At 63.4% G+C, this 16,817-nt stretch overlaps 2 protein-coding genes across 6 annotated transcripts in view; both read left to right on the forward strand.

The window, feature by feature from the left end:
* The first annotated feature begins 268 nt into the window (after positions 1 to 268).
* KISS1R (KISS1 receptor) lies at positions 269 to 3,980 on the forward strand. Its single transcript, XM_055371011.2, has 5 exons — positions 269 to 710; positions 1,500 to 1,624; positions 2,465 to 2,600; positions 2,849 to 3,081; positions 3,265 to 3,980. Exons 1-5 carry the CDS (start codon positions 467 to 469, stop codon positions 3,721 to 3,723), a joined length of 1,197 nt encoding a protein of 398 aa, XP_055226986.1. The 5' UTR covers positions 269 to 466; the 3' UTR covers positions 3,724 to 3,980.
* Positions 3,981 to 8,677: 4,697 nt separating this feature from the next.
* The window catches only part of ARID3A (AT-rich interaction domain 3A), a 48,487-nt gene continuing 40,347 nt past the window's right edge, over positions 8,678 to 16,817 (forward strand). For 2 of the 5 annotated variants that reach the window (XM_055371006.2, XM_063701900.1), the window contains exons 1-3: positions 8,678 to 8,861; positions 12,199 to 12,827; positions 15,338 to 15,662. In XM_055371006.2, coding sequence (XP_055226981.1) covers positions 12,460 to 12,827; positions 15,338 to 15,662 — 693 coding nt within the window. In that variant the 5' untranslated portion in view covers positions 8,678 to 8,861; positions 12,199 to 12,459. The other 3 variants (XM_055371008.2, XM_055371005.2, XM_055371007.2) reach the window with 3 other exon arrangements.

Raw genomic sequence — 16,817 nt, forward strand, 5'->3', positions numbered from 1 at the left:
CGCCTTGGCTGGGCTCCTAGTCCGGGCTGAGCGTCTACTCGCTGGTTAAGGTCGGTCGTTCCAGGTCCACAGCAGCCTCCACGAGGCCCACCCCCTGCCTGCTCCGCCCCCCTCAGCCCCCTCCCGCGCTCTCACTCCGACCTTGCACCGGGAGGAGGGAATAGGGGGGTTGCCGCTGGGTGAATAGAGGGCGCGTGGGCAGGGGAGGGAGTGGCGAGCGGCTGCCGGAGAGGCGGGAAGGCAAGGCCAGGGGAGGGGGTCACGGGCTATAAACACTCGGCTGCAGCGGCGCCGGCAGAGGAGCCGCCGAGCCCAGCACAGCTGCCCTCTGGACCCTGCGGACTGCAGCCGAGCCCCTTCCTGAGTTCCACGGGCGCAGCCCCCGGGCGGTCGGGCGGAGGGGTCCCCGGGGCGGTGCCAGGGCGCAATCCTGGAGGGCGGCCGGGAGGAGGAGGTGCGCGGGGCCATGCACACCGTGGCTACGTCCGGACCCAACGCGTCCTGGGGGGCACCGGCCAACGCCTCCGGCTGCCCGGGCTGTGGCGCCAACGCCTCGGACAGCCCAGTCCCTTCGCCACGAGCCGTGGACGCCTGGCTCGTGCCGCTCTTCTTCGCGGCGCTGATGCTGCTGGGCCTGGTGGGGAACTCGCTGGTCATCTACGTCATCTGCCGCCACAAGCCGATGCGGACCGTGACCAACTTCTACATCGGTGAGTGCGGGCGCTGCGCCGCACCTGCTGCCGTCCCGGGGGCTCCGAGGGCCGAGCGGCCTGGGGCGCCCTCTCGCGGCGCATCGGGGCCCTCTCGGACCCGGCTCTGTCCCCTGCAGGGGTCCCCCCCACCTCGAATCTTTTCCCTGTGGTCCCTGCACCTGAGGCTAGAGGTCGCAAACTCCAACGCGGGCGGGCCCGGGCGGGCCGGAGGGTGGGGAGTGTGGCACATGGAAACCCCGACCTGGCCACTCGCGGGGCTCGCCCCGGTGCAGCGCGGGCCAACGGCTCGGTGTCAGCTGAACAAAGGGCTGGGGGAGGGGCTGGCTTGGCCCGCGGGCCTTAGTTTGCGACCCCTGCTCCGGTGGCTCTCTGAGCCTGTTTATGCATTTGTGTCCTGGGGTCCCCTATCACACACAGCTGTGAGCCCAGTCGGTGGCTGCTGGGCCGGCACCATTGTCTCCAGTTTGCAGTTGTGGAAACTGAGGCTCAGAGGGTCAGGGGCCTGCTTAGGCTCCCCCAGACCGGACAGGGCCCAGCAGAACCGATTTCTGCCGGAATGGCCAGGAAATCCGAGCCGGAGGCGTAATGTTTGAGATGTAAGGGGGAATTACTAGAAGGCGCCCCAACTTCTCTGCCCGAGGAGGCCAGGGGCGCTGGGGGGGCCTCCCTGAGCCATCCTGCTGGTCACTCGGACCAAGGTGGGGGCCAGGGGTCAGGGCCAGGAGCGCTGGGCGGTTCCCGCGGCCAGTGGCGCCCACGCCCTGCGCCCGCGCATCCCCACCGCAGCCAACCTGGCGGCCACGGACGTGACCTTCCTCCTGTGCTGCGTCCCCTTCACGGCCCTGCTGTACCCGCTGCCCGCCTGGGTGCTGGGCGACTTCATGTGCAAGTTCGTCAACTACATCCAGCAGGTGCGCTCCGGAGCAGGAGGGGAGAGGGCGCACTTGGGGACGGGAGGGGGTGCGTTCCGCAGTGGGAGGGGAGGGGACGCACTTGGGGACAGGCGGGAGTGCGCTCCGCAGTGGGAGGGGAGGGGATCGTACGTGGGGACGGGGAGGGGGGTTGCGCTGCGGAGCAGGAGGGGAGGGGGCGCACGTGGGGACGGAGGGAGATGCGCTCAGAAGCTGGAGGGGAGGGGGCGCATGGTGGGGCGGGGGAGGGGTGCACTCTGGAGCAGGAGGGGAGGAGGCGCACGTGGGGACGAGGCGCACGTGGGGACGAGGAGAGGGGATGCGCTCCGGAGCGGGGGGGCGGGCGTATGTGGGGATGGGGAGCCCACGTGGGAAGGGGGGGCGGACCTTGGGCGAGGCGCGAGGCAAACGCATAGGAGAACCAGGGGCTGGGATGCCCAGCTTGCGGGAAGGGGCTGGGCGGTGGTGCAGCCTAGAACTGGAGTGGGGGGCGGGAATGGGGGAGGGATGCAGACGGGGACCCGGGTCACTGGTGAGGAAGGGCTACTGAGGCCCTGAGGCTTCTTGCCCCGCCTGTCCCTCCATCTCACGCAGCCCCCCTGTCTCAGACTCGGGGTATCAGCCGCCCCCCAAGGGCTCCCTCACTTCCCCAATCCTCCTGCCCTCCTCTCCCAGTCTCCCCACCTTCTGTCCCCTCAACCCGCACTGGACACTCCTCCCAGGACACTTCCCATGTATGTGCCTGAGTGTTCGCACACGTAGGGGGATCAGCAGGGCGGGCGGACAGGGCAGGCTCCCAACCGCGCAGGTGGCCACACGCCCGGCTGGCGGCTCCCGCAGGTCTCGGTGCAGGCCACGTGTGCCACTCTGACCGCCATGAGTGTGGACCGCTGGTACGTGACGGTGTTCCCGTTGCGCGCCCTGCACCGCCGCACGCCCCGCCTGGCGCTGGCTGTCAGCCTCAGCATCTGGGTAGGTGAGTACAGCTCAGGGGCCTCACGGGAGAAGGCGGACACGTCCTAGTGCCCTGGGCGCCCGGAGCCACCTGCCGCCTTGGTCCAGCATCTGGAAAATGGGCGCAATAGCTCTGCCTGCCTAGGGCCAGCGAGGCTGCAGACGGGGCGCCCGGGCCTTTGCAGGGTGGCTGGGTGAACGCCTCCCGGGGAGGCACGTGGGGGACCGCTGGTTCCCCGAGCGGGGTCTTCATCCCGGCTTGTGGCACAGGCTCTGCGGCGGTGTCTGCGCCGGTGCTCGCCCTGCACCGCCTGTCACCCGGGCCGCGCGCCTACTGCAGTGAGGCCTTCCCCAGCCGCGCCCTGGAGCGCGCCTTCGCACTGTACAACCTGCTGGCGCTGTACCTGCTGCCGCTGCTCGCCACCTGCGCCTGCTATGCGGCCATGCTGCGCCACCTGGGCCGGGTCGCCGTGCGCCCCGCGCCCGCCGATAGCGCCCTGCAGGTGCGCGGCGTGGGTGGGAGGACAGCAAGGCTGGGCAGGCGGGGAGGCACCGTGGTGGGAGGCGCCGGTGGGGGCATCTGCGCGGGCAGGGACAGCCCAAGGGGTCCAGGAGGGGCGGCGCGAGGGGATGAGCCGAGCCGGGCCCCAGCCTTTCGTCTAACCACCTTCACGGCACCCCCCCAGGGGCAGGTGCTGGCAGAGCGCGCGGGCGCCGTGCGGGCCAAGGTCTCGCGGCTAGTGGCGGCCGTGGTCCTGCTCTTCGCCGCCTGCTGGGGCCCCATCCAGCTGTTCCTGGTGCTGCAGGCGCTGGGCCCCGCGGGCTCCTGGCACCCACGCAGCTACGCCGCCTACGCGCTTAAGACCTGGGCTCACTGCATGTCCTACAGCAACTCCGCGCTGAACCCGCTGCTCTACGCCTTCCTGGGCTCGCACTTCCGACAGGCCTTCCGCCGCGTCTGCCCCTGCGCGCCGCGCCGCCCCCGCCGCCCCCGCCGGCCCGGACCCTTGGACCCCGCAGCCTCACACGCGGAGCTGCACCGCCTGGGGTCCCACCCGGCCCCCGCCAGGGCGCAGAAGCCAGGGAGCAGTGGGCTGGCCGCGCGCGGGCTGTGCGTCCTGGGGGAGGACACCGCCCCTCTCTGAGCGGACCCGGTGGGAATCCGAGCGGCTCCCTCGGGAGCGGGGACTGCTGGAACAGCGGCTATTCTTCTGTTATTAATATTTTTCTTACTGTCCGAGATCAACTGTGCAAATATTTTGGTCTCTTGTGACGTTCGGTGCAGTTTCGTTGTGAAGTTTGCTATTGATATTGAAATTATGATTTCTGTGTTTCCTGAAATTAAACATGTGTCAACACAGGACTTTCTGGATCATTCCAGAAAGTGTCAGACGTTTTCTCATTGTCTTGTAGTTGACTGTCACTGTGTACGATTCATTCCACTTTTTTTTTTTTTTTTTTTTTTGAGACAGGGTCTCCTTCTGTCACCCAGACTGGAGTGCAGTGACGCGATCTCTGCTCACTGCAACCTCTGCCTCCCAGGTTCAAGTGATTCTCCTGCCTCAGCCTCCTGAGTAGCTGGGATTACAGGCGCCCGCCACCACGCCCGGCTAATTTTTGTATTTTAATAGAGACGGGGTTTCTCCATGTTGGCCAGGCTGGTCTCGATTTTCCTGACCTTAAGTGATCCCCATGCCTCTGTCTCCCAAAGTGCTGGGATTACAGGCGTGAGCCACCGCGCCCGGGGCCTCATCCCACTTTTAGAGAGACTAAAATGTGAAAACAGACAGTGCAAATGCCTATCAATCAACGAGCAGATAAAGAAAATGTGGCGCGCGCGCGCGCAAACACACACACACAGAAGACTACTACTCAGCCATAAAGAGGAATGAAATGGCATTCACACAACCTGGATGGAGTTGGAGACCACTACTCTAAGAAACTGGAATGGGAAACCAAACATCCTATGTTCTCAGCCTCCTGCCTCAGCCTTCCAAGTAGCTGGGACTACAGGCGCCCGCCATCACGCCCTGCTACTTTTTTGTACATTTAGTAGAGACGGGGTTTCACCATGTTAGCCAGGATGGTCTCGATCTCCTGACCTCGTGATCGCCCGCCTCGGCCTCCCAAAGTGCTGGGATTACAGGCGTGAGCAAAACTCATTTTCAGGTGAGACGGCGCCACCTAGCGGCCGCCGGCACTGGCCCCGCCCCTAAGAGCCCGCCCCCCTCCCCCCCCCCCGCCGGCCGCAGTCCCGCAGGTGCCCGGCAGATGGCACGCGCGGCCCGCGGAGGTTTCGCGCCTTCTTTTCTCGCCTGCAGAAGTCCCAGAGGTGCCCCGTGCCCAGGGGCGGTGTCGCTCATTCGGATCCCAACCTGGACCCCCGGTTGGAGGTATCCCCGCTGTGAAGTGGGGCAATCAGAGGCACATTATGAATTATCCCGGTCTTAGGCACTTTGCTTTTGAGGGCCCCTTCTATGAAAACGTTATTCAAAATGGTAATTTATTCTGCAATATTCACCGTCAAAGAAAACAGGAAGAAAAAGATACTTTATTCTGCTTCATGTCCTGGAAGAGGGGTAAAAATGATATTTTATATCTGCGTCAGTATAAAGAGAGATATAACAGGCTGGATTCATTATATATGATTTTTTTTTTTTTTTTTGAGATGGAGTTTTGTTCTTGTCCAGGCTGGAGTGCAGTGGCGCGATCTTGGCTCACTGCAACCTCCGCTTCCCAGGTTGAAGGGATTCTCCTGCCTCAGCCTCCCAAGTAGCTAGGACTACAAGCCTGTGCCACCACACCAGGCTAATTTTTGTATTTTTACTAGAGACAGGATTTCGCCATATCGGCCAGGCTGATCTCAAACTCCCAGCCTCAAGTGATCTGCTGGCCTCCACCTCCCAAAGTGCTGGGATTACAGACGTGAGCCACTGTATTTTATTTTTTGAGACAGTCTTGCTCTGTGGCCCAGACTAGAGTGCAGTGGTGTGATCATGGCTCACTGCTGCCTCGACCTCCTGGGCTCAAGCAATCCTCTTGCCTCGGCCTCCCGAGTAGCTGGGACTACAGGTGTGTGCCACCACAATTGGCTAATTTTTGTATTTTTTGTAGAGATGGGGTCTTGTTACGTTGCCCAGGCTAGTCTCAAACTCCGGGGCTCAAGAGATCCTCCTTCCTCAGCTTCCCAAAGTGCTAGGATTACAGTCTTGAGCCACGGTGCTCAGCCTTAATTTTTTTATTTTATAAATTTTTTGTGGAGACAGGGTCTATGCCCAGGCTCATCTTGAATACCTAGCCTTAGGCCATCCTCCCGCCTAAGCCTAAGCCTCCCAAAGTCTGGGATTACAGGCGTGAGCCACTGTGCTGAGCTCTCTTCTTTTTTTTTTTTTTTTTTTTTTTGAGACAGAGTCTCCTTCTGTCTCCCAGGCTGGTGTGCAGTGGTGTGATCTTGGCTCATTGCAACCTCCGCCTCCCAGGTATTCTCCTGCCTCAGCCTCCCGAGTAGCTGGGATTACAGATGCCTGCCACCACGTCCGGCTAATTGTTTTGTATTTTTAATAGAGGCGGGGTTTCACCATGTTGGCCAGGCTGGTTTCGAACTCCTGACCTCAAGTGATCCGCCTGCCTTGGCCTCCCAAAGTGCTGGGATTACAGGTGTGAGCCACCAGGCCCAGCCCTAGTTTGGGCTTTTTAACCTGCAGAGCTGTGGGAGCGGGATCTGGGGGGTTTTATGAGGATGTCCCCTACCTGAGTGCAGAGTAGAGAACCGGTCCAGTGACCAGCAGGGTTGGGGGAGGATCACGCTGTTTTTGTGTGGGGGAGGTTCCCAAAGCCCCAGGCGCCCCCAGGAGATGGTCTGGCTGGGAAACCTTCAGAGCTAGGGCTGCTGTGCCCCCAGGAGATGGTCTGGCTGGGAAACCTTCAGAGCTGGGGCTGCTGTGCCCCCGGTAGATGGTCTGGTTAGGAAATGTTTAAAGCTGGGGCTGCTGTGCCCAATGCACAGCTTGAGAAAGAGACTGGGAGAGGTCTGTACTGATCTAAATCCACACTGCTGCCTACCCCTGCGGGGCGTGAGGGCATCTGGAATATGGTGGAGCCAGCTAGTCTGCGTAGACATTCCGGGCTCCCTCTCTGGGCTAAAAATAGGAGCCCCCTCACTGCAGGCAGCTGCCATCCTGCATCCCCTCACCCCCCTGCGCGGCCCCTTCGGGAGAAGCTGCAGCCAGCTACCCGGATCACAGCTTCCTCCTGGGAAACGGGTAGGGGCTCTACCCTTCCTGCCCTGGAGGTAATTATGCCCCCACCCTGTGCCCTTCCCTTTGAACAAAGGGCAGCCTAATCCAGAACAGGATGGTGAAAGGGTTGAATTAACATTGGCCCATTTTATAGAGGGATAAACTGAGGCACAGACAGGCCCATGCACCCGCCCTCCAGGTGCCTTTCGGGTCTGCTGGCCTCCAGGTGCTCCATCGTAGGTGGGAGGGACTTCCTGCATCTTCAGACCTGAGCTGGGTCCTGGCCCTAGAAGGGGGTACTCCTACACCCCTTTATCCCGCTGCAGGGAGCGTCTCTCCAAAGCACCCCCAACCTGGGGCAGGTGTCTCAGGCCTCTCCATCGGAGATAGGGGTGGCAGCTGGGTTTGGTGTTTAATATAGCCTTATGGTGGAGGCCTCTCAGACACCTGCCGCCATTAGGCTACACGTGGCCCTGGGGCTGGAAGGCTGGATTCAGGCCTTGGAGTCGGGGGCAGCTCTCCTGTCGGCAGTTTTTTGTTTTGTTTTGTTTTTGAGGTGGAGTCTCACTGCGTCACCCAGGCTGGAGTGCAGTGGCACGATCTCGGCTCACTGCGACTTCCACCTCCCGGATTCAAGCGATTCTCCTACCTCAGCCTCCCAAGTAGCTGGGACTACAGGCGCGCGCCACCATGCCCGGCTGATTTCTGTATTTTTAGTACAGATGGGGTTTCACCTTGTTGGCCAGGCTGGTCTCGAACTCCTGACCTCTGATGATCCGCCCACCTCCGCCTCCCAAAGTGTTAAGATGACAGGCGTGAGCCACCGCGCCGGCCCCGGTTGCAGTTTTGTGGAGGGAGGAGGTGCAACTAGGTGGAAGGACAGAGAGAAAGTTGCAATGCCGTGTGCTAGTCTAGGGGAAGGGGAGGGAGACGACTACGACCCCGCCCCCAACACTCAGGACCGGGGACCCGAGCCCGCCAGAGACCCTCCACAAGTGAGGGTCCCCCCGGGTGGCCCCTGCCCGCCCTCCAGGCTCCCCCGGGGCTCACGTCCGGGCTGGAGCCTGGGCCTCTGCGCTTAGCCCCCTGGGGTCGCTTCCCGCGCAGACAGCTCCCTGCAGAGCACGCGTCCCCCTCCCGACCGCCTTCCTTGCACCCCGCTCGGTGCCTCAGTTTCCTGCTCTGCGCAGTGGCGACAAGAAGGTTGCCCACTATAGAGAGGAGTGAGGGCTGGAGACGTGCAGGGACCTCCCTGGAGGGAGGGCAAGCGACCGCTCAGACCGTGTAAGTCATCACCACCTTCCCGGGGGGGTGGTGGGCAGCCGAGCTCCCGACGCTGGTGACAGCCGGGCCGGGCAGGGTCGTCCTGGTTTCACAAAGGGGCTCCGGGTCCCCGCGCACAACTCCCCACGCCCGCGCCGAGCCCCCGTCTGCAGCCCGTCCCTCCCCAGAGGGAGGCCGGCGGGACCCTGGTTCCCTCCCTCCGACGCCGCCCGCCCAGCTCTGCACCGGGTCTTTCAAGCCCATTTCTCAGACTTGGAAACGGCGGCTCCGGAGAGTGAAGTCACTCTCTCAGGGTCTCTCCATCTAAGGGGCGAAGGTGAAACTCCCAGTCCACGAGGCCCAGCCTAGGTGCTCCGTAAGAAGGGAAGAGTCTTGGTCCGGGATCTGGCTCCGATGCCTCCGGCCAGCCCGCCCAGGCGGAGCCCCAGTCAGTCCCCTCTTCTTCCCCCGGGGCGCTCCCGCCCCAGCCCCTGCCCCCGGCACCCTCTGCGCTTGGGGCCGCGTCGCGCACTTTGCCCACCGTCCCTAGGCCGGGGGCGGGGCCTCCCGCGGCGCTGTTCCCCTTCCCGTTTATTATTTATTATCCTTTAAAGGGGCCGCGACCTGAAAATTTCCGTCCACTCTGCCCAGCTCCCCAGCGCCCCCGGGCTGGTCGCGCGTCGTCAGACCGCGGGAGGGGGGCGAGGGGGCGTGCGGGGAAAAGTGGGGAGCCCTGGCGAGCCCCTCCCGCGCCCGGGCCGCGGCGCTGAATCACCGGCCAGGTATTTGCATCCGAGAGCGACTCGTCCCCTGGTGATTTGTCTGGGGGTGGGGGAGGGGCGGGGCGGGGGCCGGCCGCGCGCGGGGCGCCTCTTACCAATCGGGCGGAGGGGTGTAGACGCGGACGCGGCTGGCGGCTCGGTGAGTCGGCGCGCGGCACAGCCCCGTGGGTCGGGGGCCGGGAGCCAGCGGCGCGCACCGGCGGCTGGAAGCCAGGCGGGCCTGGGCAGGCCGACCCCAGGCGCGGGGCGCGCGCCCCACTACGAGCCGCCCTGCGCGGTAAGGCTGGGGGGCGCGCTGGCCGTTCCCAGCGCGGGTTCCGGTGCCGGGGTGGGCGCAGTGCGTCCTGGAAGCCAAAGAAGGGGGTCCCCAAAGTTGGGCGGAGATGTTGGTGGGGGTCCCGGACTGGGAAGGCGGCCCTGGCGGGCTGGGGTTCGGGGAGTTTTCTCTGCACCCCGCTTGGAGACTTCACTCCCCACTGGATCAATCGCTCAGGGGCGAGCAGGGGCGATCGGGGGTCGCGAGTGCGCGCCCCCCACTCCCCAGCGGAAGGAAATGGTCTCTGCGCGCGCGCGGGGGGCTGCACCCCGATATTTTATTTCATTTTTATTCTTTCTCCCCGAAATCAGGGATTTATTCGGGAGCCCAGAGAGGAGGGAGGGTAGTTCCCGGCGAGCCTCCCCAGCCGGGCTGGTTTATTTATAAAGTGTCCGCCCCAGCGCAGAGAGGGGCTCCTGGGGGAGACACCGCGGCCCCCGCGCGCCGGGGTGGGTTGTGCCCGGGCGCCCGGTTCCTCGGCGGGGATACCCAGGAAGAGCCCCCTGACCCGTTTCAGGGCCCCCCAGACACAAAAGCGGGCGCAGGAAGCGCTGGGAGCGCGCGTTTGTCAACTCCAACGCTCGGCGCCGGCCCCGGGCGGCGGGTTCAATTATCTTCCGTTTTTAGGCGCTCGGGCTGGAGGGGTTCCCCCCCCCATGCAAATCGGCCGCTTTCCAAGAAGCCTTTGAAATCCGGACCAGGGTTTCTGTCTTCTTATTTCTTCTCCTTCTTGAGTTTTTTTCTCACTTCCTCCAGGCCCCCCCAACCCAGGACTTTCTTAGCCCCCTCCCCAGCTTTCTGCCCCGCCCCTCCCCCTCCTCTTCCCTTCGTGGAGTGAGGGGCCCCTTTCGCCACCCGCGGGCCCGGGGCCTTGCACAACTCTTTAAATAACCATGTTTTGCAAGGCCCGGGCCGAGCGGGTGACCTCTCTCCGGAGGCCTGGGGGGAGGAGGGTGTGGCCCAGGATCCCTCCGCCCCCCACCCCTGCCTGGTCCAACGACCACCCAGCGCCCCGTCCCAGCCTCTCCCTTGGGGCTGTCATAAAATGGGGGTGGGGGTCGAGGACAAAGGGCTCTTGGGGGGAGGGGTCTGAAGGGGGTGGGCGTAGCTAGTTTAGGGTTAATGGCGGCGATGGGGGGGCACCCAGCCCTGACCTAGGGGGGAATCTGGGATCCCCACCTGCCCCCTCCACCGGCCCCAACGTGGAGGTCTGTCCTGCTCCCCTCCCCCACCCGGCGACCCGGAAGGGTCATTAAACCCAGCAGGGCTCGGAGCGGGCTGGTGGGGGGAGTGGCTTCCTTTGGCCTCTTCCTTCTGTGCCCCCAAAGAGGGGGGGCTTTGCTTGGAGCTCTTCCGTGGGGGGGGCCTTGTCTTGAAGTTGTCCCAGGTGGGGGAGGGGCGACAGACCCGACCAGACCCTGAGTCAGAAATGCCCCCTCAGCACTTTCTTGGGTTGGGTGGGTGGGGGGTGACCTCCAGCCTGGGGATGGGGGGCTGGGTGCCGCCCTGGTGGCCTCCGGACCGCCAGGCTCTCCTGGTCACAGCCCAGCGCTATGGCCCTGAGGTCTTTGTGACCTGGGACCTCTGTCCCCACAAGAGATGGAACAGAGGCTATTTTGGAACGTGCCCTCCTCGCTTTCTCCCAGGGGCCACCCACCTGCCCCCCACTGCCTTTTCATCCATGGGGCCGAAAGACTCAGGGATCTGGGTAAAGGGTGTCTAGGGCAGAGGGGCCGCAGGACTCTCTTGTCCGGTGACTGGGGAGGCTTGGGGGGGTCTGCTGTGCAACACTGACCTGGGTGGGGTCGGGTCACAGGAGGGATCTGAGTCCCAGGGGCCCCTGCCTCCTCGTCTCTCCAGGCCTTGTCTGCCCAGGAGCTGTGTATGAGTCTTGGGGGCTCCTTTGCCAGGGTAAGGAGGCGGCCTTACCTGGGCCCAGCTGCCTCTTGGGAGGGTGGAGCTTTGTCCCCTCCGCTGTCCCCATGATGTGCCTTCCCTCTGGGGTGTCACTCCAGGCCTGTTGGGTTCTGCCCGGCCTGTTTTATTGGCGGCCTGGGCGGGTGGAGGTGTGGCCTGGGCTAGGGGGTGTCTCGGGTGGGACCCAGGCCCCAGGAGTCTCTGTTCCTCACCCAGGCCATTAGGACTGGCCCTGGGTGGAAGGCACTCTAGGCTGGGTGAGTGTGTTGCCGTCCGAGACATCTGGCCCACTCGGGATCCCAGAGGACCGGGAAACTCCAGACCCCTGTTGCCCTGCGGAGATTGTGGGGTCTGCGTGGGAGGCTTTGTGGTCACCCAGACCTGGGTTCAAACCCCAGCTCTATGTCTCCAAGCAGAGGATCCCTGAGCCTCAGTTGTCCTCCACCATGAAATGGGACCGCCCTGGTGCCCCCTTCTGTGACACCTGTTGGTGCCCACCTTAACCTCCTGAACTCGATTCATCCCTCCTTGAGTGCCGGGGGGCGAGGGGGGGTACTGTTACCCACACTGTTTTGCAGGTAGGGAACCTGAGGCCCGGAGAAGTTGTGGCTTGGGCGTTGCTGTTGAGTTGTGTGATGGGGGGAGGGTTAGCCCAGGGCCCGTATACAACAGGCGCTCAATCTCCAGTCTGGCCTGAGATGGGAGGATACCTAGATACCTGGAGGCCAGGCTGGGCCGCTCCAACAGGGACTCAGGCAGCGACTGGAAGTTAGAACCCACCTGACTGGGGCCCGGAGCCCGCTGGCCAATCACAGGCCAGGAACGCCCATTCCCCCACCCTGCTTGTGAAGCAATAATCCAAGATCTCCTGGGGCAGACAGTCTGGCCACAGCGTGTTTCTCTGTGGCCCAGTGCGAGGCGACCTTGCTACCCAGGCCCACAGTAGGCTGTATGCGAAGAGCCTGCGCCTCTGCCTCCAAGAAGGCCTCCAGGTCTGCATCCTGCATGAGATGGACATGAGAGCTGATCCCCGGGGCCTTCATGGGGAAGGAGGGGGCCTGAGGAGCTCAGGCCTGCTCTGACCGTGCCTTTTTTCCCCCTCAGGTTTCTGCAAATGCGTGAATGAGCCGGATGCCAGCCTCTGTCCCCTGGAGCCCAGCGTGAGGAAGAGGCATGCCCCATCAGCCTTCAGCTTGAGCCCGGCGGCCCCCGCCCCCGCCCCCTGCCACCCTGCACTGCCCCGGCTCCCCCGCGGCCCCCACGCTGCAGTGCGGCCGGGCCCCCTCCCCGCAGGGGCCGCCCCCGCCGCCCACCCCTAGCGCCCGTGGTGGTGGTGGTGGTGGTGGTGGCCCGGGCCGCAGGGCCATGAAACTACAGGCCGTGATGGAGACGCTGTTGCAGCGGCAGCAGCGGGCGCGCCAGGAGCTGGAGGCCCGGCAGCAGCTGCCCCCCGATCCCCCTGCTGCACCCCCCGGCCGGGCCCGGGCTGCCCCCGACGAGGACAGAGAGCCCGAGAGTGCCCGGATGCAGCGGGCTCAGATGGCCGCACTCGCAGCCATGCGGGCTGCAGCTGCAGGCCTGGGACACCCGGCCAGCCCCGGCGGCTCTGAGGATGGGCCCCCAGGCTCGGAGGAGGAGGACGCGGCCCGGGAGGGGACACCGGGCTCACCCGGGCGAGGCAGAGAAGGGCCAGGAGAGGAGCACTTTGAGGACGTGGCCTCCGACGAGGACATGTGAGTTGGGGTCTGGGGCAGGGCCTTCTGGGGGCTGTTACTGGCTCTGAGTGTCACTCTGCTCATCTGCAGAATGGGAGTAAGGGTCAGGTTGCGGGATCTCCTTCCTGTAATTCCAGCAGTTTGAGAGGCCGACGTGGGAGGATCACGTGGGCACAGGGGTTGGAGACCAGCCTGGGCAACATAGCAAGACCCCATCTCCGCAAAAAATTAAAAAATTAGCCAGGCATGGTGGTGCACCTGTGGTCCCAGCTACTGGGGAGGCTGAGGCAGGAGGATCCCTTGAGAACAGAAATTGAGTTGTGATTGTGCCACTGCATTCCAGCCTGGATGACAGAGACAGACCCAGTCTCAAAAGAAAAATGGTTTTTTTAGCTGGGTGCTGTGGCTCACACCCGTAATCCCAGCACTTTGGGAGGTCAAGGTGGGTGGATCACCTGAGGTCAGGAGCTCAAGACCAGCCCGGCCAACATGGCGAAACCCCATCTCTACTAAAAATACAAAAATTAGCCAGGCGTGGTGGCAGAAGCCTGTAAACCCAGCTACTCGGGAGGCTGAGGCAGGAGAATGGCTTGAACTTGGGAGGTGAAGATTGCAGTGAGCCAAGAATGTGGGTTTTTTTTTTTTTTTTTAGACAGAGTCTTGCTCTTTTCGCCCAGGCTGGAGTGCAGTGGCGTGATCTCAGCTCACTGCAACGTCCTCCTCCTGGGTTCACGCCATTCTCCTGCCTCAGCCTCCCGAGTAGTTGGGACTACAGGCGCCCGCCACCACGCCTGGCTAACTTTTTGTATTTTTAGTAGAGACGGGGTTTCACCATGTTAGCCAAGATGGTCTCGATCTCCTGACATCATGATCTGCCCACCTTGGCCTCCCAAAGTGCTGGGAGGCGTGAGCCACCGCGCCCGGCCAACTTTGTTTCATCTTAGTTAACTTAAAGCAACCTAGCCACCAATGGCTACGGCAGATTCAGCGGCAGGGCCAGATAAAATCTGCAGCCGGCTGGACCTGCATAGCATGTGGGTCCCCCCAGGGCTGGCTGAGGGCTCACTTGCTGTGGGATCCTGGCCTCCAGGAACCCGCATCTTCCTGGGAGGACCTGAGCAAGCAAAGATGCTGGGCGCAGTGGCTCACGCCTGTAATCCCAGCACTTTGGGAGGCCGAGGTGGGAGGATTGCTTCAGCCCAGGAGTTCAAGACCAGCCTGGGCAAGCTAGTGAGGCCCCATTTCTACAAAAAGTACAAAAATTAGTCGGGTGTTGTGGCATGCATCTGTGGTCCCAGCTACTCGAGAGGCTGAGGCGGGAGGACTGCTTGAGCTCAGGAGGTCAAGACTGCACTGAGCTGTGATCACACCACTGCACTCCAGCCTGGGCAACAGAGAAGACCCTGTCTCAAAAAACAAAACTGGCCGGGTGCGGTGGCTCATGCCTGTAATCCCAGCTACTCAGGAGGCTGAGGAGGAGAATGGCATGAACCCGGGAGGCGGAGGTTGCAGTGAGCCGAGATCGTGCCTTTGCACTCCAGCCTGGGCAACAAAGTGAGACTCTGTCTCAAAAAAAAAAAAACCAACCAAACAAAACCTAGCAAAGAAGCAGGTGATATCAGGTTGTACAAACAGCTGCCAATGGCCGGGCGCGGTGGCTCACGCCTGTAATCCCAACACTTTGGGAGGCCGACACGGGTGGATCACGAGGTCAGGAGATCGAGACCATCCTGGCTAACACGGTGAAACCCCGTCTCCACTAAAAATACAAAAAAATTAGCCGGGCGTGGTGGCGGGTGCCTGTAGTCCCAGCTACTTGGGAGGCTGAGGCAGGAGAATGGCATGAACCCGGGAGGCGGAGCTTGCAGTGAGCCGAGATTGCGCCACTGCACTCCAGCCTGGGCGACAGAGCGAGACTCCGTCTCAAAAAAAAGACAAAAAAAAAAAGTGGCTGCCAAGAAAGTCTAGGAGGGTGCCGTGGAGGGGCAGTGGCAAGGGTGGGGCGGATTTCAGATGGTGGTGGGAGAATTCTCCCTGTGGAGGGAAGGGGAGGTGGAGCTGGGACAGCATGCATGGTGGAGGATGCAGGAACCAGCCTGCCGTAATGATTCCCTTTTTTTTTTCCCAAGAGAGTCTTGCTCTGTGGCCCAGGCTGGAGTGCAGTGGTGCCATCATAGCTCACTACAGCCTCCACCTCCTGGGCTCAAGGGATCCTCCCGCCTTGGCCTCCCAGAGTGCTGCCGGGATTATAGCTGTGCGCCACCGTGGCTGCCTGTGTGATGCTTTTCAAGGCCCCAAAATTCACGCTGTAGGGACGGCTTGTGCTGTTCTGGGCTAATTGGGAACAAAGTGGGCGTCACGGGTGCCCCACGCTGTGCTCATGAGCGCTCTCTGCAGTCTGAGCTGGCGGCGGCCGGCTCTTCCTATTTCCAGAGAGGGAAACTGAGGCTGGGCGGGGAGTGGGTCTTTCCTTGGGCTGGGACGAGCCAGCACCTTCTCCCCTGACTCCTGCCCTCTGCTCACCCCAGGAAGCCCAAATGGGAGGAGGAGGAGATGGAGGAAGACCTCGGGGAGGATGAGGAGGAGGAGGAGGAGGATTACGAGGATGAGGAGGAGGAAGAGGATGAGGAGGGGCTGGGCCCCCCAGGCCCTGCCAGCTTGGGCACCACGGCACTGTTCCCCCGAAAGGCCCAGCCACCCCAGGCCTTCCGCGGCGATGGCGTTCCCAGGGTGCTGGGGGGCCAGGAGCGGCCGGGGCCTGGCCCTGCCCACCCCGGAGGGGCCGCCCACGTAGCCCCGCAGCTGCAGCCACCTGACCACGGCGACTGGACTTACGAGGAGCAGTTTAAGCAGGTGAGTGGGCGCGTCCCGCGTGGCGGCCGAGGCACCTGCTCCTGGGCCAGTGGGGCCCTTTGAAGGCCCACATTGCATGGGGTGTGTGCTGAGCCGGGCGTCGAGTTGAGAGCTGGGGGTTCCTGTGGTAGCTGTGCTTCCTGTGCTTCCCTCCTGGGCGTGGGCTCGACCAGCTGGCTGTTCATTGCTCTGATGTGGGATGTGTGAGGAGCACCCGGCCGGGTAGGAGAAACCTGGGGGGCTCCACGGCCCCCATATCGGAGGTGATGGGGCAGAGATGGAAAGGTGGGTCTGGGAGGGAGAGGCTGGCGCCGGCCCGAGCTGGGCGTGGGCTGGAGGAACCAGGCCTGCGGGCGATGCGGGCAGAGAGGCCGGGGCCTTGGTGACGCGGTGACTTGGCCTCCTCTGTCCCCTGGCATCTGTGTAGAGCCGTGGGGGGTTGCGGGCTGCAGCCGGCAGCCGAGGGGACGTGGGGGTGGCTCAGGTGTGGCTGCAGGAGACGCAGGAGCCAGGGCCTGTGAGGCTCCGAGTGGGCGGTTAAGGCTGGGGCCGGCAGGGGGGTCTCAGGGACCCCAGGCTGAAGGAGGAAGTAGGGGCCGCCCCAGCCTTTCCCCGCAGGCGGCCAGGCCAGAGGAAGTGGCCGGGCGGGGGATGCTTTGAAGTTGGGCCGTGCTGGGCCGGGCAGATGGAAACCAGATGGTGGCCAGGCTCACATTCCAGCCCTCGTCCAGCTGGGCTCTGCCTCGACCTCTGGGCGCGGCTGGGGGGAGCCACCTCCTCGCCCGGGGCTGGAGCTGGTCTGGGCTCCCGCAGGGAGGTGGATGATGGACACGCTGGGACATGCCTGCCTCGGGGCAGCCCCTTCGGCCCTGGGCTTCCAGAATCCGCTCTGAGGAGCCTCCTAGGAGGGGCCGAGGCACAGACACCCAGGGGGGCCTCCCCGGGGCTCCTGACTCCAGGGGTGCCGGTAGCTTAAGGGGCGGCCCTAACCCCAGCAGCCCTCAAGAGACTTAAGGTTGGGCTGCCTGGAAACTCAAAAATAGTAAAGAGCTGAAAGCCGGACACGGTGTGGGAGAATGGCCAGGGCAGCGGCGGGGACTCGGTGGGGGGGGGGGGGGGGGCGTCTCGCTGATCCCACCCTGCTCTGTGACTCAG

The sequence above is a fragment of the Gorilla gorilla genome, chromosome 20 (assembly GCF_029281585.2).
Source record: "Gorilla gorilla gorilla isolate KB3781 chromosome 20, NHGRI_mGorGor1-v2.1_pri, whole genome shotgun sequence".
In the NCBI taxonomy this organism is placed as follows: Eukaryota; Metazoa; Chordata; class Mammalia; order Primates; family Hominidae; genus Gorilla; species Gorilla gorilla.